This window comes from Artemia sp. Qi Xiang Cuo, chromosome 14 (assembly GCF_049724085.1).
Source record: "Artemia sp. Qi Xiang Cuo chromosome 14, ASM4972408v1, whole genome shotgun sequence".
Classification (NCBI taxonomy): Eukaryota; Metazoa; Arthropoda; class Branchiopoda; order Anostraca; family Artemiidae; genus Artemia; species Artemia sp. Qi Xiang Cuo.
This window is the reverse complement of record NC_142807.1, coordinates 17,234,881-17,258,924: the sequence shown is the minus strand read 5'-3', so window position 1 is coordinate 17,258,924 and position 24,044 is coordinate 17,234,881. Positions and strand designations below refer to the sequence as shown.

The following is a 24,044-nucleotide window of genomic DNA, read 5'->3' as shown; positions in this document are numbered from 1 at the left end:
TCCACAACCCCCCCCACCCTCCCCCCCCCCACCCCAACCAAACTCAAAAATTTCTGGGGGAACGTATTTTCAAGGTTTTATTCTAAGTGAACGATCTTACCTTTTCAGGAGTGAGGAGTCGTTCACATTGGATTGGGAATAAAAGTCAAACTTATGCGCAAAGAGCGAGAAGTTTTAGTGTTGCTTCTTACTTCCAACTGAAAACTTATTTTTAATTTTATGTTTTACCATTTTTTCAAATCATGCCATAAATATCCGTTTGAATAGACCCTCACTTATCAGTTTAACACGATTCGAGTACCGGTTCGATTCGAACAGCAAACATTCTTTCTAATCTTTAGACTTTTCAAGCATAATAAACTTGATTACGATATGTAATTTGTAGGACCGGTCGTGTTGTCCTTCAAAAACTTTCTCGTACAGCTAACCGTTGATGTGAAACTATAAAACTAATTCATTATAAATATTTGCAATTGGAATAAAAAGCAATTTCTGTGTGGACGTACTAGCTACCACAAACACAGAAGGGGTGAATTAACATTTTAGAGACAAAAAGTGCACACAAAAAAAGCAAATATAATAGCAATTTAAAATATCCCCCTCCCAAACCTCAAAAATTTCAGGGGGGGGGGGCATATTTTCATTGTAGTTTGTATATTTAATTTAGAAAACGCATCGAAAAGCCATATCAAGAGTTAAATTTGTGTGTTTTTTTTCACTGACAATTCCTTTTTTTTTTTAAAGCCGTTACCTCCCTAATTGAAAGATATGAATTACAATCAAGGAGCATAGTTAATCATATTTTACATATTTTTTGATGGATAACACACTGAAAAGACATATTATTTGAACTTACATCAAACGTTGGAGGGCATACATTTGAAGAACCTTCCATTATTATCTATCTTGTTCTATGTTTCAGCTTATGCTGACTTTAAAACCTATCAGAGTAATGTATTATACTTTAGTCACGGTTATTTTTTCAGGAGACCGTGCAAGCTGATGATTTTATAACAATAATTATACTAACATGTATACTTAAGCACTCAATTGAATTGCTACATATCACACACGGGGAACGGAGTCGAAATGATACTTCTTACATAATACAGTCTAATTGCGTCGAACGAGGCATCCTCAATGCAGATTAATTAATTGTTACGCTCGATTTTGCTTTGGACATAAGAAAGCGTCGATGGGAGTGAGAATTTCTGTAAAACTATCAAAGATTAATCAACTCTGTGATTTCACAGTTCTTGTGTAATCAGAAAGAAAAAAGAAGAATAATTGATAAAAGATATTTTGAAATATGCCCCAAAATCAGAGCTATTACAACTTAAATGACGCACGGGGGGGGGGATCAGGTTTAAGAATATCCTGGATGTATCATTTTTATATTACCTAAGTACTCACAGAAGGAGTCATCACAGAAACTTTGAAAAGGGCTCATTTGATTGGTAATTAAAGTGGCTAGCACCCAATTCACAGGAGGGGGCGTGAAAACTATGGTTTTTAACTTTGATATGCAAGACTAGAAAGAAAAGTTCTTAGGTGTGGGGCTGCCCCCCGCCTCAACCCTCGCTCTTGAAATTCCCCCCCCCAACTCAAGTTTTCTAGAAAGAAAAGTTCTTAGCTGTGGGGCTGCCCCCCTCCTCAACCCTCGCTCTTGAAATTCCCCCCCCCCCAACTCAACTTTTCCAGAGGATTTCAAAATCCCCCCCCCTTCCAAACTCAAAATTTTCTAGGAACGTATTTTCATCATATTTAAATATTTACCCACGTACGCATCACTTAGCTTAGATTAGATGAGAGACAGGCAAAAAGTTAGGTGTATGGTTAGGTTAGGTTAGATTATGTTAGGTTAGGTTATTTTCGGTTAGACTAGGTTAGCCTACGTACGCGCGCGTACGTAGGCTAACCTAGTCTAACCTAGGGGTGTTTCCGAGGGGTGTTGACACACTGACGGCATTGTGACACTTTGGTGATGGTTAATCGGTGTTCTCGTTGACGGTTTTCGGTTGATTATCATCATTTTCATTAATACCACTTAATGATTTTTTGTGTTCTCGCAGGAAAAATACCTCGCCTTTTAAGATACTTAGCCGTAGTTAGTTGAAACTGTGCATAAATATCGTAATTTTTGTCTAATTGTGTGTGTGTGTAACTTTGTGTGTGTGTGTAAGTTTTTGTGTTTGTGTGTGCGTGTGTGTGTAAGTTTTTGTGTGTGTGTAAGTTTTTTTGTGTGTGTGTGTGTTTGTGTGTGTGTGTAAGTTATTGTGTTTGTGTTTTTATTTGTTTTTTTGTGTGTTATTTTGTGTGTGTGTGTGTAAGTTTTTGTGTGTGTGTAAATTTGGGCGTGTGTGTGTAAGTTTTTGTGTGTGTGTAAGTTTTATTTGTTGTGGGGTATGTGTTGTTGTGTTTGTAAGTTTTTTTTTTGGTGTAATTTTTTGTGTGTGTGTGTAAGTTTTTGTGTGTGTGTGTAAGTTTTTGTGTGTGTGTGTAAGTTTTTGTGTGTGTGTGTGTAAGTTTTTCTGTGTGTAAGTTTTTGTGTGAGTGTGTAAGTTTTTTTGTGTGTGTGTTCTGATTTTTGTGTTATCGCAAGAAAATGGCTCGCCTTTAACATACTTAGGCGTAGTTAGTTGAAACTGTGCATAAATATCATAATTTTTAGTCTAATTGCGTGGCTACTAAAGGAACAATGAGCAATTTTTGTCTGTAGGCTAAATATCTTCGCAGTTGTCCATGACCCCCCTATTTTCCGAGGGGTGTTGACACACTGACGGCATTGTGACACTTTGTGATGGTTAATCGGTGTTCTCGTTGACGGTTTTCGGTTGATTATCATCATTTTTCATTAATACCACTTAATGATTTTTTGTGTTCTCGCAAGAAAAATACCTCGCCTTTTAAGATACTTAGCAGTAGTTAGTTGAAACTGTGTATAAATATCGTAATTTTTGTCTAATTGTGTGTGTGTGTGTGTTAGTTTTTGTGTTTGTGTGTGTGTGTGTAAGTTTTTGTGTGTGTAAGTTTTTGTGTGTGTGTAAGTTTGTGTGTGTGTGTGTGTGTGTAAGTTTTTTTTCGTGTGAGTATAAGTTTTTGTGTGTGTGTAATTTTTTGTGTGTGTGTGTAAGTTTTTGTGTGTGTGTAAGTTTTGGCGTGTGTGTGTGTAAGTTTTTGTGTGTGTGTAAGTTTTTGTGTGTGTAAATTTTTGTGTGTGTGTGTGCAAGTTTTTTTTGCGTGTGTAAGTTTTTGTGTGTGTAAGTTTTTGTGTGTGTGTAAGTTTTTTTGTGTAAGTTTTTTGTGTGTGTGTGTGTAAGTTTTTGTGTGCGTGTGTAAGTTTTTGTGTGTGTGTAAGTTTTTGTGTGTGTGTGTGTAAGTTTTTGTGTGTGTGTGTTAGTTTTTGTGTGTGTGTGTGTAAGTTTTTGTGTGTGTGTGTGTGTGTTTAAGTTTTTTTGTGTGTGCCCATTTTGAAGTTGGAAAACATTTATATTATTTGGAAAAATGGAAATGATCAATAACTAATTTGTTTTTCATTGAAAAAATTCAGAATAGAAGTTGAACTTTTCTTCACTTCGTTGAGAAAATTAAAAATTGAAGTAGAACTTTTTATCTTCTGGGAAAATATTCACAAGTATGCTATAGCTTTTTCTATCTACTACCGAAAAATTTAGAATAGAACTTTAAATTTCTTTATGTCTTTGGTGAACTTAAAACTGAAGTGAAAGATTTATATTTTCTCTGGAGAAATTACGGTTGTAGTGTGTTCTTAGGTAAAGTCCAGAAGAAAACTTGAACTTTTCTATCTTTCGTGAAAAATTATGAACAGTATTTAAATTTTTTTCCTCTCTTTGAGAAAAATTTGATCAGAAGTGAAATTTTTTTATATTATTTGGAAAAAATAGAATTGATTAATAACTAATTTCTTTTTCATTGAGAAAATTCAGAAGAGAACTTTAACTTTTCTTAACTTCATTGATAAAATTTAAAATTGAAATAGAACTGCTTATCTCCCGAGAAAATATTCGCAACTATGATATAGCTTTTTCTTCTACTAAGGAAACATTTAGAATTTGATAAATTTGTTTAAGAAGGTTATTAAGAAAAGAACTTGTACTGAAAAGATATAATAAAGCCTTTTGGAAAGTATTGCTTGATGTTTGGGTGTGCAAAAGAGTCGTAAAGTAAAGTTGGGGGGAAAGATAAGTACTTCAACATGTAAAATGGGTTTAGGAAGGACCTTAAGAAAAAAACATGTTCTGAAATGCCTTTGAAAAGTATTGCATGATATTGGGTAATTAAAAAAGCCTTATAGTAAAGTTGTGGGGGAAAAGATAACTACTTCAAGTTGTAAAATTGGTTTATGAAGGACAATAAGAAAAAAACTTGTTCTGAAAAAATATAATAAAGCCCTTTGAAATGTGGGGACCCTTCTGTGTCTCAAATGCACAAAAAAGTATTAACAAAATGGGGATAGGGCTCTTTGGGGACCCGGGGAGGGCGTTTGGGGATCCGGAGGGCCCTTGAGGGCTGGGTGGTCCTTTGGGGGCCGGGGGAGGGCCTTTGGGGGTCCGGGGGCCCTTTGGGAGCCTGGGGGACCTTTGAGGACCGGGGGAGGGCCTTTGGGGGCCCGGGGAGGGCGTTTGGGGATCCGGGGGCCCTTTTGGGAGCCTGGGGGACCTTTGAGTACCGGGGGCTTCCTTCGGGGTTGGGGTAGGGGGATTGGAACCCTTTGGGGTTGGGGTAGGGGGATCGGAACCCTTTGGGGTTGGGGTAGGGGACCTCACGACACTGTTAAAATACAACTTGTGTATTATAACGACCACAGTTTCACCCTTAAATTCTCTTCTAAAATCATCTTTTAAATCATCTTTTAAAATGTCTCTAACTGTTTCGCCGAAATAATTCCCTAAAATAATAATTTGTTCTGAAAAGATATAATAAAGCCTTAAAAAGTATTAAAATGGAGGCTCAGGAGCCTTTGGGGCGCAGGGGGCCCGTTGGGACTCCAGAGAACCTTTGCTGTCCGGGGGCTTCCTTGGGGGTTGGGCTAGGGGTATCGGAACGCTTTGGGGTTTGGGTAGGGGACCTCACGACACTGTTAAAATACAACTTGTGTATTATAACGACCACAGAGTTTCACCCTCAAATCCTCTTCTAAAATCATCTTTTAAATCATCTTTTAAAATGTCTCTAACTGTTTCGCCGAAATAATTCCATAACCTGTCTAAAACGGTTTCGCCCAAATAATCCCTAAACGTAATTTCAGCGTGTTCCTTAGGTTTTTGGCATCTCTGCGCTGATGCATTTCAAATTACTAAAAAACCTGATTCCCGCGCTAAAACAATTTATCGCTAAGATGTTGCATTGAGATTTGTTTCCCTTGTGTTTGGTTATTATTATATTTTGGAGTTTGACCAGATAGAATCGTTTTCAAGGCAAAGATATTAATGACTTGGACCTAGTCCTGGATAATCGTTTTTAGTTAAAATTTTTAAATTCGGACAGATGATGTCATTGGTTGATTGATCTGTCAACAAAGGAGAATTAATTTGTTGTTTCTAAGGGGAATTATTGATTCACGATAGGGGAATTGAGGTCGACAGCACAGGTGTTCCAAATTTCTGGAAACTCATAACATTTGCCTCGAGCAACAACATGAAGGAAGTGTCATTGACCTGCCCCCATTAGACTCAATAATCCATCAAAGTGAGAAAGTTCCTATTTTTCCATTCTCACCGACAACGAACAGACATAAATGTGAGAAAGTTCCTGTTTTTCCATTCTCACTGACAAAAACCATAAAAACAGACATAAATGTGAGAAAATTCCTGTTTTTTCATTCTCACTGACAAAACCATAAATCATCCATAACCATCCATGAAAAACATCAAATAAATCGAACAACACACATAACCATCCAAGAAAACATCCATCAATGTGAGAAAATTCCTGTTTTCAGGTGAGAAAAATACTGTTTTTTCATTCTGACTGACAAAACCATAAATCATCCATATCCATCCATGAAAAACATCAAATAAATCGACCAACACACATAACCATCCAAGAAAACAGACATAAATGTGACAAAATTCCTGTTTTTTCATTCTCACTGACAAAAACCATAAACCACGTGGTTCTATGCCCATATATGGTGTGCAAAAAAGTTGTAGGTGGCAGCAGGGGTGAGGGATGGGATCAATTGAGGCCTCTCTACTAACATGTGACATATGACAAACAAAATATGAACTTAAACCGTTCCTATTTTTTAAAGTTGTATGTCACCGTCACAACAGGAAAAAAGATATAGATCCAAGTAACACATCATTCACCTTTTTTGGGAGGAAAGGGGGTTGTCTTTAGAACTACAAAAAAAAAAAAAAAATGCATGACAACTGATATTTTGGAACGCGTGTTTACGTGTGTACATTCTTTCAGCTATACAACCACGAATAAAAACAAATTTGTAATATTGAAAGCAAATTTGCTGGGTATACGAGTAGCAAAGTAATTTAGTCAATACACAAAGAATATTACGAAAACATGGTTAAATAAACTTTGAAGCTATGGAGCTGTGCATGCACATTATCTGATACGCATTACCTGAATGCCTATAGAATAGCCTTCAAGTCGATTAATTTTCTTTCTTCCTTCCCCTCGCAAATTTTCTTCTTTTCTTCTCAGTATCAATTGTGAGGAAGCACAACTCAGTAAATACAAGTAGAACAAACCGCTTACCTGAATCAACTCGTCATCACTTTCGTTAGCTATATCAACAACAGCAGTTAGCTTTCCATCTTGTTCTTCCTCAAGAAGCCTTGTATTTGTATAGCGACGTCTTCTCTGATATTTTCTTCTCGAAGCTGGTGTTGACGTCAAACTATCTTCTTCAGTAAGGGTTTTAAACGTTTTCGGGCCAAGGTATGAAAAGAGCTTGTAAAAGAGAAGACCAAAGGAGCCAATTAGAAGGACAGCACCGCCAGCCCATCCTGTAACTTTCACTAAAAAAGAGGCAGAAATCAGGGACAGTAACTCAACTTAAATCAGGTATCTGTTTGAACTAAGAATGTGTCCTTCCACTTGTAAGGAAAAAAGAAAACAAGAGGGGTAACATTCAGAATAAATATGAAAGTTTTCTGACCTGTGGTGGTTTTGGTTTCTCTTGTAGCTGGGGCAAAATCTTTGTTAGCACCCCCACCCCCAACCTCCCACAAAATTTCCCGACCAAATTTTGATAAAATTATCAATTATTAAGAAAATTATTTTCAATTTATTAATTAATTAATAATTTATTTTTAAAATAGTTTTAATTTAAGTATTTAATTTAATTATTTCAATTATTATTATTTAATAATTCTGTATCTTTTAATTTACTTTATTAATTAATTAATTATTCTCATTTATTAAACTGATTCCTCTACTTTATTCTAATAAAAATAAAATTCTAAATTATAAAATGATTACAGCTGTCAGATTATTTATTAAAAATTTTGTGCACCTAAAATTTCTACGCCCCGGGCAAGTGTCTCCTTTATCACCCCCTAAACCCACCAGTTAGTAGATTATTTGCCGGTCCTCTGCGTCCCATTCTTTTTTTCAAAGAAAGTTTAGGTTTTTGTGAACTAGATGAAGATCAAATCAATTTTTTGGGTTATATAAATAACAAACAGAAAGAGAAATTCAAATCCTATCCCAATTTTTGCTAAATCGAGAGGTAAAAAAGAGCGCAGCCCATCGTGTTATTTTCACTAGAAAAGGGAAAAATCAGTTACATCAAATAACTCACAGATGAAATATGAAATGACTCATGTCAAAAATAAAATTTGATTAGTATCAAATGAGCCATATAGCCAAATATTTGAAACTCACAGACTTTGTCGACCCAAGACTTCGCCCACACAAAAGATTGATTCAAAAAAGTAAACCTCGAGGGGCCAGTATCAGAGCGGCCAGTTGGGGAGTATTTGCGCCATTTTGGTGCTTTTTGAGGCGGTTGCGCATTGAATTTTTCAAATCTGTGCATTTTTTTGGTGGGGGAGCCGTTCACTCGGCGCATTTTTACAAGAAAAATAGAGCTTTTGGCACATTTTCCCTTTTGTGGCGGCGCAAAAAACCAAACATCTGGTGGCCAGTATAGCCAACAATGAAGGAAGCAGCAGATTCTTTGAAAATTTGATATCGAACAAAAGAGAGTAGGCGAGAATCTACAATATTTAAGGAGGTATTATAAACAGAAGTCTTAATTCATTGAATTAATGGTTGATTGTTTGCTTCTCAGCGACAGAAGAGAGTATGTAGACAAGCACTTTCTTAAGTTTTTTTTGCATACATATATTAATGAAACGTCTATTCATGTGATAAGAGTCGTGATTATCTTACTTGTTGTCATGGCTGTTACTTTTTTGTAATAAATATCTATCTACACTAGGTTTCGCACGTTTTATTAGTAATTTTCCCAAGCTGTCCATGATGGAGTCCTAGGATGGTCCTTTGATAAAGAGGGGTAGGGTATTCCCCTATATATACGCATGATTACCGCTATATTTCTTCTTGTATATATTTTATATTTATGAGACCAGCTATAGATCTTAAGGAGACCCTAGACGGCAAGCCACTTGATCAAGCAGTTCCTTCAAACGATTGAAGTGTGCTTCAATCAAACTTCATTCGAACCTTCAATCAACCCTTCAATTTTGACCAAAAGCTAATTTCAAGTTTAGTTTCTTAAAACACTAATTTTCTTTTTTAGTTCAGAAACTGTATTATCCGGTTTCAATGTCTTTACTGCCCGAAATATCCTGTCCAATGGCGCACTTTTCTTTTTTCGGTTACAATAGTCTTTACTCTTAACCTTCCATAACTCAGGGTGATTTCAGTATAACTCAATTAATAAACAGATAAACTCGCGTTCCGCATTTTTTGCTTTCCGAGTTTTGGGGAAGCAATGTGTCTCCCATGTAGTTCCATTGTTGTTGGCGCGTGACTGACGCAATGCTTGAACAAAAATGGCCTAAACGGTCAATCAATCTCGTCAACCGCTTGAGTCATTCAAACCTTCTATCAATCACCGTCAACGCTTGACTCAAGCGTCAAACAGGTTCCTAGACGGTTAGTTATACTTGAGTCAATCGATTGACGGAAGCTTTAGAACAATATGATTGACCATCTAGGGCCATGATTCCCAGCGTGGGGCGCATGCCCCACCGGTGGGCATGGCAATATTTTGATGGGTCATGGGCAGGAAATGCACTCTACGACAGACTATACTTTAGAGCCTTAATCTTGAAAAAAAAAAACATTTTTATGTGACTGACGTCTAATTCATATGCATGAAAAGAGCAGAAAAGATGCACTGACGTCATACATTGGTATAAAAGGTGTTGTATTCAGACAATATTTTTCTTTGGTATTAAATATGCCCAGATAAAAGATATAGAGTTAATAGCCTTTTAAGCTTCCTTCAGTTGTTTACACATACAATTTTGAACAACAAAATTTGTTTACCACGGGGGGGGGGTCAAGTTCTTAGAAATGCCTAGGTGGGACGTAGCCCCAAATCGGTTGGCAGCCACAGGTCTAGGGCCTCCTTTAGAAAATTTGCATGCTCATGCAGGAACATAGAAAAAGAAGTAGCCTAAGGGCAATCGGAGTTGTGTCACTCGCACTTCAATGCGACTAGAGCAAAAAGACGTTTATCATTTTTACATCTAAGAGGATTTGCTCTTCCGCAAGAGTTTATTCAGAACAGTAGTTTGCTATTATAACAGCCATTTTTTACGCCTTGAGAGCATGCAAACCCGATACAAGATAAACTTCGATAACATAGCATTTCATATAAATAAATATTTGATGAATGACAACAGGGGTGTAATTTGCTATGGAGCAGGGGGGCAAATGACCCCTCCAGGCCCAAGTTTGCCTCCCAGACCTGATTTACTCCCCCCCCCCCCAGATGAAATTTAGTTTCTGCAAAAAAAAAATCTTGTCAAAATTAAGGTAAGCCTGCATAATTCAAGTATCCAGAGAAACACTTTAGTATAGCTTTGCCTTTATGGTATTATATGGCTCATTTTTCAGTTTTCACTGTAATTTTCACTCGATTTGGGAAAATTGGCTCTAACTCCCCCCCCCCCCCCCGAGGATTTGACGAAATTACGCCACTGAATAACAAACAGGAATTTCGGCACAATTTTGGCAATTAACTGTGCGAACAACTATGAATCTGAAACAGGGGCCAAAATTCGGAAAAGGTACAATTGAGGACAATTTTTCTATTTTCCTGAATGAAGAGGGGATTACCCCATCACTTCGTCTGCCGGAAAGTATAGCTTAAATAAACCATTGAATATCAAACATTCCTTGCACCAAACAGGTTTATAGTCCGGCGCACCATGCATGGTTCTCAGCACTGCTGTATCGATTCATGGCATCTGTGTAATATTGCGGTCATTTTCCATACCGTACAATCAAAAAACTAAACTAAAAATTGATAAACTTGTCTTTTGTGGTAACTGTTTGGATTTTGGACGGCCTAGATAGCATTGATAAAAAAAAGCATTGGAAAACATGATGGTTTGGAGAAATGTCCAGTTTTATCCGCTTTTTTGTTCAACTTCTTCGCGGCTTTCATTTCTAAAACATAACTCCTCATCTAGATTAGTTCTTAAATGAAATGCGTTTTTAAAATCTCCATATTTTGTTACTATACTAGCAGCACAGCCAGTCAGACGTCAGGCATTACCCAAAAGAGAACATCTTATCTAGACCCCGGCACCGCGCCGATGAGGGAAGACCGGCGGCGGCGGGGCCAAAAACAGCGCGGCGCCGGTAAGATCTCGGCGGCGCGGCACCGGTAAGATGTTGGCGGCGCGCCGCCGGCGCGATCAATGCTGACCGCAAATATTAATGTTTTCATCAGTCTTTCTCAAATCACAGCTTAAATTTACAACAGATTCGAGCCTGAGCCTATTCATGAGTTCAAAAATTCACAAGTCGCTGGCTGGAAACAGGTCTTCTTCGTTATTCATCAAGAGAAGTAGAAATCTGGAAGAAACGAAATGGCAGTGGCGTTTCAGAACCCTTGCATAATACGAGCAGTAGAAGTATCTATTAGCTATGTATTCTTAACATAAATAATTATCAAAATTAGTAGTTTTTTTCATCGAGCAATACTGCATACAAAACTTCAAATACCGTAATACAAAATTCGTCAGTTATCTCAGTAAAAACTTTGAATATAACTTTGAACTTAGAAGCATAATTTTTCATAATGCCCTTTGCCTATATCTGTTTTGTCACCTTTAAAACAGTTGAAATGGGCGACTTTGATATTGATAGTTTTTTTTTTGCTCTTTTGGATTCCTAAAAAGCCTTCTTGAGTAGAAAGGGGGGTACCAGCGCGGACGGGGCACCAAATATGGGCATGGAATCCCCAGGGAGAATGATTGCGTAATCGGTCAATGACCTAAATTTCCAAGGTCGATGTTGTTGTTGTTGTAAGTGCACGCTCTCAGCGAATGTCAAGGTCGATTTATTTGTTGTTGTAAGTGCACGCTCTCAGCGAATGTTATGAGTTTCCTGAAATAGAAAACAGCATTTGTTGTTGTTTTGGACATGTACATGCTCGAGGCGAATGTCATGGTGTCCAGAAATAGAAAACAGCATTTGTTGTTGTTGTTGCTCTCAGCAAATGTTATGAGTTTCCCGGAAACAGTTAGATCACGTGTTTCCTTCTCAGCCAATCAGAGGGCTTTGTTTACATAGTAGCGGCGGAGTGAATATAAAGAAAGGATTTTTGCTATAGTTTTATTAGTCTGTGAATAGAATTCAAGGAGTGAGAAGAACAGTTTTGACTTTACTCATTTGGATATATATTTGTGTTGATGGCGATTAGTGGAATGTTTACTCTATTAGAAGTTGATAGTGGAGTTGATGATAATAGTACAAGAGCACCAAACATTGCGGTGGAAATCACGAAAGGATCACGTCTTTGTCTGGAATGGGATGTAGTATATGCAAGATATGTGATATCCTTGAGCAAATTTAAAATGGAGGATCAATTATGTTTTGCCGCTAAAGTTGATATAGCACATCTGAATAGACTTCAATGTGCTTTAAGTGCATTGGTGAAACATATTGAAGACAATATACAGTATCGCTAATTGTACATGCTCTATATTATTGATGTTGTTGTAATTATTCAATAAAATTGTTTCGAAATCGAAAATGTTCTCTTTCTTTTCTGATCAGTCTAGAGTCAGCCGTCTGAGTGAAATGATTGACAAATGAATAAATTTGAGGAAGAGAGAATTAGATAAAATCTAAGTTTTATGGGAAAAAATTTGATTTTGGATGATGATTTTCTAAACTTATCTCTTCAAAACAGGATATTCTTTCGTCGGAAAACGCTTGGTAATATAATGAAGAGCGATTATACCCCGGTGGAATATGATCTGCAGATTTTAACATGTGATTCAAGTGCTTATACTCAATTTATTGATATATTAATTGGAAAAAGGCAGAATCATATTGTGGATATACTTATGAAAACATTGCCAATGGATTCAATGTAGATGGCTCCCCCATCATTCGAAAGAGGTATCGTAACAGAACTACTCCTCTCCCCCATTTGCATCACATTGAATTTATCGAACGAAGAGGATCAGTTTTGTTTTAGCTGTGAGTGAGTTGACATCGGAAACCGAAAAATGTTCTATATATGTCCATTGTGCATGTACACTCTTGACAGTTGAAATCAATGTGAGAATTGTACAATTATAGATGACTATAGTGAAAAGTGTAAACTATATAATCCTTGTAAATTACATAGAGGCTATGCAATAAAAATTAAAAGATGTAATTCATGTCTTGAGGAGGTGTGTGACTCTCACCCTAGAGGGCACCTGTGCTCCAATTGTCACTATGATAAATGTGATCAGTGGGAGAATACTTACCCCACTATGATTGGAAAGAATCCCAAACAGGTTTTTAGTTTATTTCTACGAGATTGGTATCGTCGCGGATCTAAATTATTCTGGGAAGAGGAATCTGGTCTACGATTCAACTGTTGGGGTAACAAGACAATTTGGTTTCTACGTCATCGTTTTTATGACACTACCTACTATGACTATAAACCAAGTGATTTTTATTTGGCAGTTACCGAATGTGATTCACCATTTGAAAACATTGTATGTGATATTGCTTCAAATAGACAGATTGAAACTCGTGAATTTCATAATATGAATGCAAATAGTATAATTGACTATACAAAGAGATATGACAAGAGTGAAGTTAGATTGTACTGTAGAAAATGTGACCCTGACTTTGCAGTCAATCAAGATCAATATACAGTGAATCCAAATGATTTAACAGCATTAGTGGTTCACGACAGTTGCCTATACATCGAAGATGAATAAGTCTAAAGTGAAGATTTAAAGACATTGTTGTATATATATGCATTTTATTAATAAACAAATTCACAAACATTTTTTAAGCACTTTACTCTTAGGGCACTGAAATCAATATTGTATAGGTCTGAGAGCAAGTATTCCACTATAAAGACGTTCAAAATGGGGTTGTCAAAATGGAAGTGGAAAAACTTCTCATGAGGATAGCTATGACATTGAAATAAACGATATATTAGCGCACGGAAGCCGCAACTTTTAGCCGGCTGATCCTGCTCTATTATTTAATGTTGAATTATAATTTTCCTACTGCTCTCAAGATAGTTGCTGATGTATGGAGCGTAGAATGTATAGGGTAGACCAAGAGGATCAAAAAATTCATTCGTCTTCATTGTTTGAAAGATGCACAGCCAATGATCCATCAGCACAGTCAACGGACTGCTATTAACACTAATTAAAGTATTGTTGACACTTTAAATTTTTCCAAGAAAGTCTGAGGGCAGACAATGGGATTGGTACTTGGACATGTAGAGATCCATATTAAATACATTAATTATTTGACTGGTTTTCATGGTGCCAAGTCTAGTAGAACACTGCCTTCGGGATTGATTTCCCAATAGGTTTCATATTGATTTAGTGAGATTAGTGCAATACTCTCAGCCAAAGGGTTAGAAAATATACACTCTAAATGCACAGTCTCCGTACGTACTATACTCATATCCTGCGTACCAGACAAATCTAATACAATGATACCATGTGTTTTAGCGAACATATCTTCGGTTATACGATTTTCAAATAGTTGTAAGTCATGATCTAGGGTTTGCATGGTCAACTCGTACAATGTTCTATAGGATTTATCAAAGGATAGATTGTAGAGTGGGATACCATTTATTCTGTACACAAGAGATGAACGTCCAAACATCTCGAATTTATGTGGGCATTCAGTCCACGATCCTATTGCACTGGCGCTCTTCACAAATGCCAAAGCAAGTTTTGACGGGATTTCACCATTGATAAAGGATGAATCGGTGAAGGTGCGTGAGCCCATTGCAAAATGACGCTGATTGGTGATTGTATGAGGAACAAGTGGTTTAATATTGTTACCAGTGGCTCTCAGTTTTCCCCAGCCAATGCAACATAACTCATGACCTGCTGTTTGCGTGCATGTAGTAGTGCTGAGGTGAGGGAGAGATTTATATCAGAATTAACAGAACGTTCTTGTCTGAAAATAAAAGTTGATGGTGCACGCGTTAGTTTTATATCAACTTTAATATTGGGCGGCATCCATTGGGGTATATTAAATATTTCATGATATATTTTTCCAACTAGATGTAATTCACTAGTTGTAGCATTTTTAAGTGCATCTGTACTTTCAGTATTAGTAATATATTCATATCCATTGGAGGTGCCTCTCAATTCCTTGTATGACTTGGGTGTCATCAGCATGAATTGCATATAGCTTGTATAATTTGAGCGATTGTTGCTAGTGCTCACCAGCGTGCCATTGATGTAGACACTTATTTGACGAAATAAATTATTTTATATACAATTTTCATAGGATATTCCATCGGCTCGAATTGGCATTGTATTATCGGATTTCCGGACTTTCATTTGCAAATCTATAAATGATGAAGACATGTCCATAAATTAGTCTTCATGGGAATAAATTTGAAAGTGGATATTATCGGAGAGGGGTTGTTGAGGATAAAATTGTTCATAGTATCCATGCTTGACATTCACATCAACATTTTCAGCATTGAATAGATTCAATGAGGCGGTGATTGAAGGTTGAGAATCCTTATGCGGTAGGTAGGACATTTTAGGAGAAGAAATCTAGTTTCGATCTGACAATTTTCTTCCTGGGACTTGTTTACAGCACGTGTCGGCTTTTTCCTTCTTTTCTTTGACAAGAGGGATGATGTCTTTCGTTTCCGACCTGAGTGGAGACTGATGAGTGATGCATTGTTTCTTGACCTTTTTAAGCCTTTACCATTTTGTTTTAATCTCTCGCCAAGGGTTCGCGCACTGTACCCAAGATTTTCTGAAGCACTTTTTTTAAAATCCTTGCCAGAGCCCCAATCGTATAGTGTAGAGGATGCAAAATCGGTCGCAGTCGGTACAAGATATTTTCTAGCCAGTGGTAGTGAAGAGCGAAACAGCTTAGCAAACCAACTGCCAAGACCATAACCAGACATTGACGAGCGACCTTTGTAGTAGTCCATTCTATTGCCCTGTCTTCTCGGGCCAAGAGGATTAACATAGCAGTCAATATCAGGACATGTGAATACCAATTTTTTATTAGACATCTTGCTTTTGAACGATGGGACGAAAATGCCATATAATCACAGCCAAACCCGTTGAAATTGTTATGTGATCGCCCAATTTGGTTCTTAGTGTTAACTGAAAGAGTTAGAAATAGAAAATGTTTACGGAGATATATTGAAGATGCTTTATATTGCAGTTGTGAATATGCTCTTGATTAGTTTTTCGTTCAAGAACTCGTAGGAGGGGAACATTTGAATTACCAACCCGAGGTGTTTCCACAAATGAAGCGTAGAGAAATATACAAGTGTCCGTGGAGAAGGCAGGAGGATAGTCTGCAAAAATGAAATTAGTGTTTCCGGCACTTGTACCGTTGATTATAATGAGCTTAAAGCCAAGAAAATCCTTTAGGTTATCATTGAGAATAACCTTTTCACTGGCAATAGGTGAAATAATACAGATCTTGCCCTCCTCCTTTGAATAATTGAAATTAAAAGCTCCTTTTTTACCAGTTGAAATTCTTTTATTATTGGAACGACATAAATCATTCATACAGGTGAGTTCCTCGAAGGATAGTTCAATGTATGGATAATCTATCCAGTTGTTTTTTTGAATTTGTTCTTGATCACTTGAGGGTGGTGGAGGCGGCCAATCATAGGGTCTAATTTTTATTTCATAATTACGATCTTTTCTCAGGATGTCATTGGTATTTTTGAGAATACAGTCGACAAGAGCTACTTCATACTTTTCGTCAAATTTGATGGTGGGAGAGAGTTTTGTCCAAAAATCACTTGTTATATTCAAGACATTGTAGAGAGGATAAGAAACATTTGACTTGAATACCAAATAATAATCATTGGATATTGATATTATCTTAAGCTCTGACCCACGAATCAAAAACTGAGGTTTATCCTAGCTAACAAACAAGTAAATCATTCTTGCTGTGGCATATACAACTCTGTAATATCTTTTCAATTTTATAGCTTTCGCTACTGTTTCTAACTTTTGCAATTCATAGTCATAAAAGCCGCCGAGAATCTCATCATCTTTGGTGTCTCGCAGTCGATATGTCGTGGGCTCGGTGTCTAGGATTTTGGACACTTTAAAAAGTTCAGTGCTCCATAAATAATTCTCCTTTTCAAAAATATTGCTGGTTCTATTAATTCGAACAGTATCACCAACATTGAATTTCTTCTTCACATTTTTTTTTTCTCTTTTTCACCATTGGAGTATTGCCTTAGAAAGGCATCAAAAGTATTTTCATTGTAATGAACATCCCGAGGGCTTGAGCTGGACAGAGATCGATGGGGTCGATGGTTGTATATCTGCATGATTTTATCTAAATCATGAATAAAAGCCGGTGTATTTTTCAGGGTACAATATCTTAGAATTAATAGACGAAGCCTTCTTATTAATCGTTCAGCCAATACTGTCTTTATCGGGCTTGGACTATCGTAAAACATTGTATTATATTTCAAAAGAACCTTTTGCACATGGGGATTAACAAATTCACTGCCACGATCCGATTGAATTTTTCTATATGAATCCTGTTCTATAATACTTTCAATGCACCGAGCAACTTCAATACCTCTCTTTGACCGTAGTGGAATGGCATAGGTATAGCGACTAAAGATACTGATTGCCACCAGAATATATTTGTAGGGCGCATTGTCACGTTGTTGAAGCGTGTCTATAGTTAAAAGATCCAATTGTATTATATGCAGAGGGAAAAGGGCTGTAGTTTTTCGATATTGTTTGCCGAAAAGCCTATTATTTCGATGTTGTGTGCAACTCGGTTCATTTTCTAGATACTATTTTGCATTTTTCAATGTGGTGGTGACGGGGAAAGCTTTGGAAAGGGCTTTGGGAGAACTTAAACTCCCCGTCTCGCCAACATATTCATAGACACCTTTCAGAACTTCATCCATTTTGAGTGTAAACACGTAGTGTAATGTTCACTCCCCTTTTGCACACTGGAGGGTGAATCAATTCGTCTTCGCTTTTGACTAGCAGCCACAGGTGTTGTAAAATCAGTGGCGCTGATAGTATCTTCAAATATTGAATCTTCTTCTTTTTTAAATGGTGTTGGAGGAGGACTATATTCTCTTAGTTTCTTTAGAATTTGCTTATTGCCAATAAGACTTTTGGGAAAGTTTGATACACTTAGAAAGGTGTATAGATTATTGTCAAAGGATAAAAGTCCTTTACGATTCGTCACCATTTCACAAATTAAATCAACTAGATTATAACTTTTTCCCTGAATTATAATTCGTTTCACTGTGCTATCGACTTGAACCTGATCACCAGTTTCCAGCAAAAGAAATGATAATACTCTTTTACTTTATTCTCGATATGAGACTGGTAATAGATTCCCAATTTATATTAAAATTAAATTCAATTCATTCTCCTTTGAATGCAGTGCTGCTGAATTTTGAGGAGATAATTCCTATTTGGAAGTATCGGTGTCAGCGGCGACGACAGTGGGTCTCTCACGATAAAGTTTTTGATTGACCATATGTCGCAACTTATCTTAAAGTAAAAGTAGTTTTTTATCTTCGGCAATAATCTCGTCGTTAACGAATTTCCTTCAATTGTGTTTAAAATGTCTAACGGGTAACAACACAAATTCAAATGGTGTCAATTTATAGGGGTTTGCCATTCTCTAGAAAAAACTGTTTACAAGTCCTGCAATTATCGGGAGTAAAAGTGTGAAAAAGCTACCGCCTGCTTGAAGGAGTCGTTTTGTTTTTAATTTTTTTAACATGTTTTTTCAAACCCAAGCGCGGACACTGGAACGATGTTGCGTTGTCTGTTGTGTAACACCATATGGCAGTTGAACATCGCCCGCAGTTAAATTTAAACAAAGTTCAGATATTAGATTAATGAAATCATTGTCAACACCATGTTTGAGTATGGCCTTCCTAAGCAGAGGTTTTGAAGTGCTTAAAACGGAAAATAAATGCCGTTGTTCGTGTAGTTTCTTCAGTGTCATAATGGTAACTAATAGCCTTTTCTACTGTTCACCGGAAGATATACTGTAATTTCATTGTTGAAAATGTCGGTGACTACACGTAGATCCTCGGGCGTGCTCTGATTAAGATCCAGCAAAATATAACCGTAGGGCTTGCTAGTCGCCTGAGTTTACGCAGACAACAGAAATTTTAGGGGCGCCGGGGTATATCTGCTTATTGAGAGTTATGAGTGAGCTAGAATCACGAACAACTCGATAGATAATATAGACGGTGCAATTCAAAGCAAGGGTTCGCATACATTTGCTCTGATGAAATAGATTGTGTAGAACCAGAGTAACGGAAATATGTTCATGATGGGAGCGAACAGTGAACAGTTGTAGCATTTCCTGTGAGAACTGTTCAATGGATTCAGCCAAATCATCAATAATCAACCACGAGTTCGATTCAATACTATTGAAAACATCAAGTCCCCGTATGAATTGTATTGGTATGGTTGTGGCAATAGCTTTTATTATATCACAGGACTCTTGCCAAATACTCTAGCAATATTAGATTTTTGTCGGCTTCTCCAAAAACATTTTATCGCAATTTTGAATTATTTTAGCTAAAAGTTTTGTTTTCGCCGACATTGACGGACCACGCAGAAACAATCTGAAGGGTGTTTTAAACTGATACATGCTGTTGGGGGCAGCAGTTGGACTACAGCTAACTATATATAATACGTGTCCAATGAATAAGTAGTAATTTTCCCCATAGATCTATATTTTCAAGAACAACAAAAAAACAATATTTCAAGGTAGCATTTATTTCGACACTGCATGAAAACAAATATTTGTTCAACATGAACTGCAACGATAAAAATAGCACTTGTTCAACAAGAACAGTTGACAAAATTTCATGGTCAACATGAAAACTCTATTTGTTCAACATGAACTCGGCAATGATAACACTCTATAAAAAAAAACACTTATTGTCTTTAAACACTTTTCTGTCCATCAACAACAACAGCACTTATTGTCTTTAAACACTTTTCTGTACAAAAAAAGATAAACACTTTTCTATACAACAACAACAACAAAAACAGAAAAAACACTTGAAAATACACATGGAACAATAGCACAGTTGAACATTACAGTGAATTTAAAGGTGGGATCCCCCCCAGGGACCGCGGGGCCGCAGGCCGGCCGCGGGCGGGACCCCCCCCCCGGGGCGGCCGCGGGCCGGGACCCCCCTCCCCGGGAGCCGCGATGGAAAAAACACTACAATAGTTGTCCGGTCACTGCGGCTGCTACAGGTTAGTGGTTGGGTTAGTGGTGGTTAGATTGGGTTAGATGAGGTTGAGTTAAGGTGGTTAGATTGTCAGGTTAGTTAATTTATGTACAGGTTGGAGCATTTAATTTATGAACGGGTTGGTGGTGGTGGTTAGTTGGTTAGTTCAGGTTAGGTTAATTTATCCAGACCAAGTTGATTGCGATAGTCTATGCATTCAACTCGGTCTGAAATACGGTAGTGGCCATGAGGTAGGACAGTCACACCATTCTCGAGCACATAGACTTTGTCGGATATACACAACATTGCATTCTTTTCCACTCTCACAGTATAATTTCTATACTGTAGAGAGCGAATTGTGCTCTTTGCGAAGTGCAATGCGAACATTGCACTTGTGCTCTTGGCACTAGGCTACTTTCTACACAGTCTCTGTACACGCTCATGTTGAAATTGCTCTTTACAAAATGATTAGGCACCCCTTTACATGTCTTCTTTTCATCCCCACAATGTGTTTCCGCGCTATAGACTTTGGGGACCGGGACAAGCCCCCTAGATATAATATAGCTCCTAATCTCTTATTTTAACATTAATAGTTAGTTGGGGGCTTGAAAATTCACCAACTTGGGATAGAGACACGGATTCTAATAGGTAAAATCCATGTACGAGCTCTTGTGTTCACCCTTTTCTAAATCACCCAATAAATCTTCAGTCCTATTTACCTTTAACAGCAGAGAATCTGTATCACCATAGTAAACTTGAACCTCCCCTCCCGTGGCCATTGCACCTTGCACACATTGTAAAAGAACGACAACATGAGCTTTTTTGAAATTTCCAGTACTGAACTGCCACCTGCAATATTTTTGTTCAGTACCACATTTCGCTTACGCCAGTGTAGAAGAACCATGCCAGTCTCTATGCTCGTGAACGATGTAAAATTGGGGTCGGCAGTAATTCGTGCACACTCTAGAGGGTCAGTAACGACGTCGCAGCGAGATCTATTACGAACGCTTTCACATATTTTGCCAAACGCTGAATTTAGGATGAGCTTGTACATTTCCTTCTCCACCTTTGAATTTGCCCTAGAGCGTTTATCAACAAAGGTGTCGATAAACGTTTTCAAATATGGTCGCTGATTGAAATGCAGGACCCTGTGTATTTTAGTGATTTTGAAACCAATGCTCACCATCCAGTGCAAAAGCACATGGTGAACAACGATATTCTCCTTAGGGTCCAAATCAGCAATCAGTTTCTGTTTGGAGGAGTCCAATGCATCCCCATATCCTCAACCACTGAACGATTGTAGGGGCTCAGAGAGTCCCTGCTCACGGGTCGATTAATAAAGGGACAAACAAAATCTGTGACTGAGTCGAGAAGCGCCAGCGGAATGTGACCGTCAACTTCAAAGAACCATCCTTGTGGACCGTTTTCCTTGACGGTGTTAATGTCGGGGAACTCACAAGGATTCTCAAGCCATTGATTGTTCCCACGTGGCAAAGAGTAGTGGGACATTGCCGAGGTGTATAACGATTTCATTTCCAAGAACACTGCATTTAAATTTGGACTGGTGTTGTTTTGTCCGCTTGGATTGGTTAATAAGACGTGGTCCCCATGAAAAACATACCCACCCCTCATTGAACGCTCTACAAAAAGGTGCTGATCTACATCGGTGATTAGGCCTATTTTCTCCCTGCTAATTTTTAAAATTAAATCCATCACTAAATGGGGTGTAGAAAAATAATAGCCTATATCTAACCCGAACTCTGAATAGATTTGGTGTGTGTTCTTACAGACTATATCCAACAGAGTTAGAACGTCACTGGCCAGGTACAGTCTACAATAATCCCACCCATTTTTACAATCCCCCTTGGACCACACCTTCTTGGCAAACTCATACTCCTCGGCTGTGCATTCACTGTTGGTCATTGAATTGTAAAAAGCTTCAATTGGAGGTAGTTTCACCTCACTTAAGCGTGCGCCAGAACAGTAATAGTTATATGCGTATATACCTTTGCAGGTCAACAGGTCATACATTTCACTGTCTGGAAAGCGCTGTTTAAGCAAGGGAAAGCTATCAAAATTGTCGCTCTTCTGCACTTGAATCAATTGACTCAATTCCTTGGGGAAAAAACTAAAGGAATCTAAAAACCTGATTTTATTCCAGCACCTATGCCCATTATCAACTGCCTGCCATTTCAGTTCGAGAAGCAATAACTTCTCAGCAGATTTGGGAATAATGTTATAGGTAAATGAACTATTTACCCATGGACAATCTACTCCCCCTCCCACCCTGTGCATACGTGCCAGTGCCGGTAAAATAAATTTTAAGTCATAATTAGAGTTGTGAATAAAAACGGGGATAAAAAACTGCTGGCTAACATTTAAATTACACGATTGATGCGCTCCCCCTCTAAACTTACTAACCCCAGAGGATATTTCCTGCAATAAGTGATTATGATCTCTGACTGTCCCCCGCCCCCCTCTGTTGCCTTTAGCCCCCTTATACTCCTCGGCAAACACTCCCTTCCACAACCCCCCTAGTTTTTTTTTTTTAATAATGCGCCGATACGCTGCGGCCACCAACAATTGATAATTCGTATTTCTCAAAAGAGAAATAGCACCATTAGCCGTGCCAATCAGTTTAGTCAATGCCTTGACCATGCACTCGGGCCCCTCATCCAATGTTTCAACTATTTCTAACAACCGCCTGGTGTTAGAACTATCTCTGTGTGCGTGAGCATAGGACACTGCAATAGCCTGATGTTCTTTGACTCGGTTTGGAAATTGAGGATCGTTCACCTCCACCAGCTTAGCTTCACAGTCTAAAGATATTTTGTTGCACTGGAGAAGTGTGTTTTGGAAATTTTTGAATCGTAAAATAGTCCTATCCCCTGAAACCGTTTCCACTGTCTGATAGCCGTGGCGGCTATAATGCTTCATATGATTCCGTAGTTTTATATCACTACGGAATTGTGACAGGCATGTTGGACAGTAGAAACGTACCCCTAGATCCCTACCACCCCCCAGAACTCTACTGATGTCGGTAATCGGATTAAAATGGCCAATTGAATTGGCAGGGTCACTAGGGGGTGTGTATAACAACCAAACCCAGTGTCTGACCAAATCAACTGACGGGCCCCTTATGGGGAAGACCACCCCCTTCTTTTTAGAGTGAACCCCATCTTCAAATTCTGTTTCATACTGAACCACAGTAACTCCAATATTTAAGTGGGCAATAGCACTTTCAAAAATATCAATAGATTGTAGCGTTACTGGGTATTTCCCCTCTAAACACGAGAAATCTACAATGGGGAAATCAGACCCGTCCTTCCCATGTACAGCCCAATTGTCTAAATTTCTCTTGGTAGCGTCCCGAGCTAGAGGCTCGAATGCTGATATGAGGAAAGCATATCTGAAACACATTTGACCTGTTTCAAAACAAATCGGCTGGACACCTTGACAACCTTCTAGATCTGGATTATATTTTAAAACTGTACCCCTGTCCCTATGCCCCCCTCTTAAAATAAAACCTTTCTTAAATTTACAAATATTTACACTTAAATTTTCAACAAAAAGAACTAGAGACCCACTACCGTTTTCGTTATAGTTCTCAAGATGCGTTATAATTTGACCTACCCAATCCATGAAAACACCCCCAAAATTTTCTAAATTCGAATAAACCAAACGCATCTCGGAATGTACATAATGATAATAAACTTCACTTTTCCCCTCATTTAAATAGAACACTTTTAAAACAATAGAGACCTTAATTGATTCCCTCCCCCACAATTGAATTTGGTTCTCCAGAAGTGCACGAATTTTATCTACATATGCATGCACAATTTCTACAGGGTCAAAAACAAATTTTTCCCCCATAAGTGAATTAAAGGGATCACCAAACGTCGCAGTGTAAACAACTATTGCATTTAAAATTCTGTTGGTCAATTGAAAATCGGGGAGAGTTGTACCCCCCTCCCCCTCGTTTGGATTTACCCCTCCCCCAAGTTGTTCAACTATATCTGGCGAATGCTCCACTTCAGTTGTTCGAAGTGGACTCGTTGGGGTATCGAAGGCTGGAGGAGGAGGGTTCCCTGTGAAATCATTTAAAGGCTGTATTGTATTTGGGCTCAAGTCTACCAGC

General features: G+C 37.9%; 1 protein-coding gene across 4 annotated transcripts in view; it reads right to left on the bottom strand.

The window, feature by feature from the left end:
- The window catches only part of LOC148944216 (uncharacterized), a 190,716-nt gene that overhangs the window by 88,648 nt on the left and 78,024 nt on the right, over window positions 1–24,044 (bottom strand). For all 4 annotated transcript variants that reach the window (XM_089100613.1, XM_089100612.1, XM_089100614.1 and 1 more), the window contains one exon: window positions 6,739–7,001. In XM_089100613.1, the coding sequence (XP_088956739.1) occupies window positions 6,739–7,001 (263 nt within the window). The remainder of the gene's footprint in view (window positions 1–6,738; window positions 7,002–24,044) is intronic.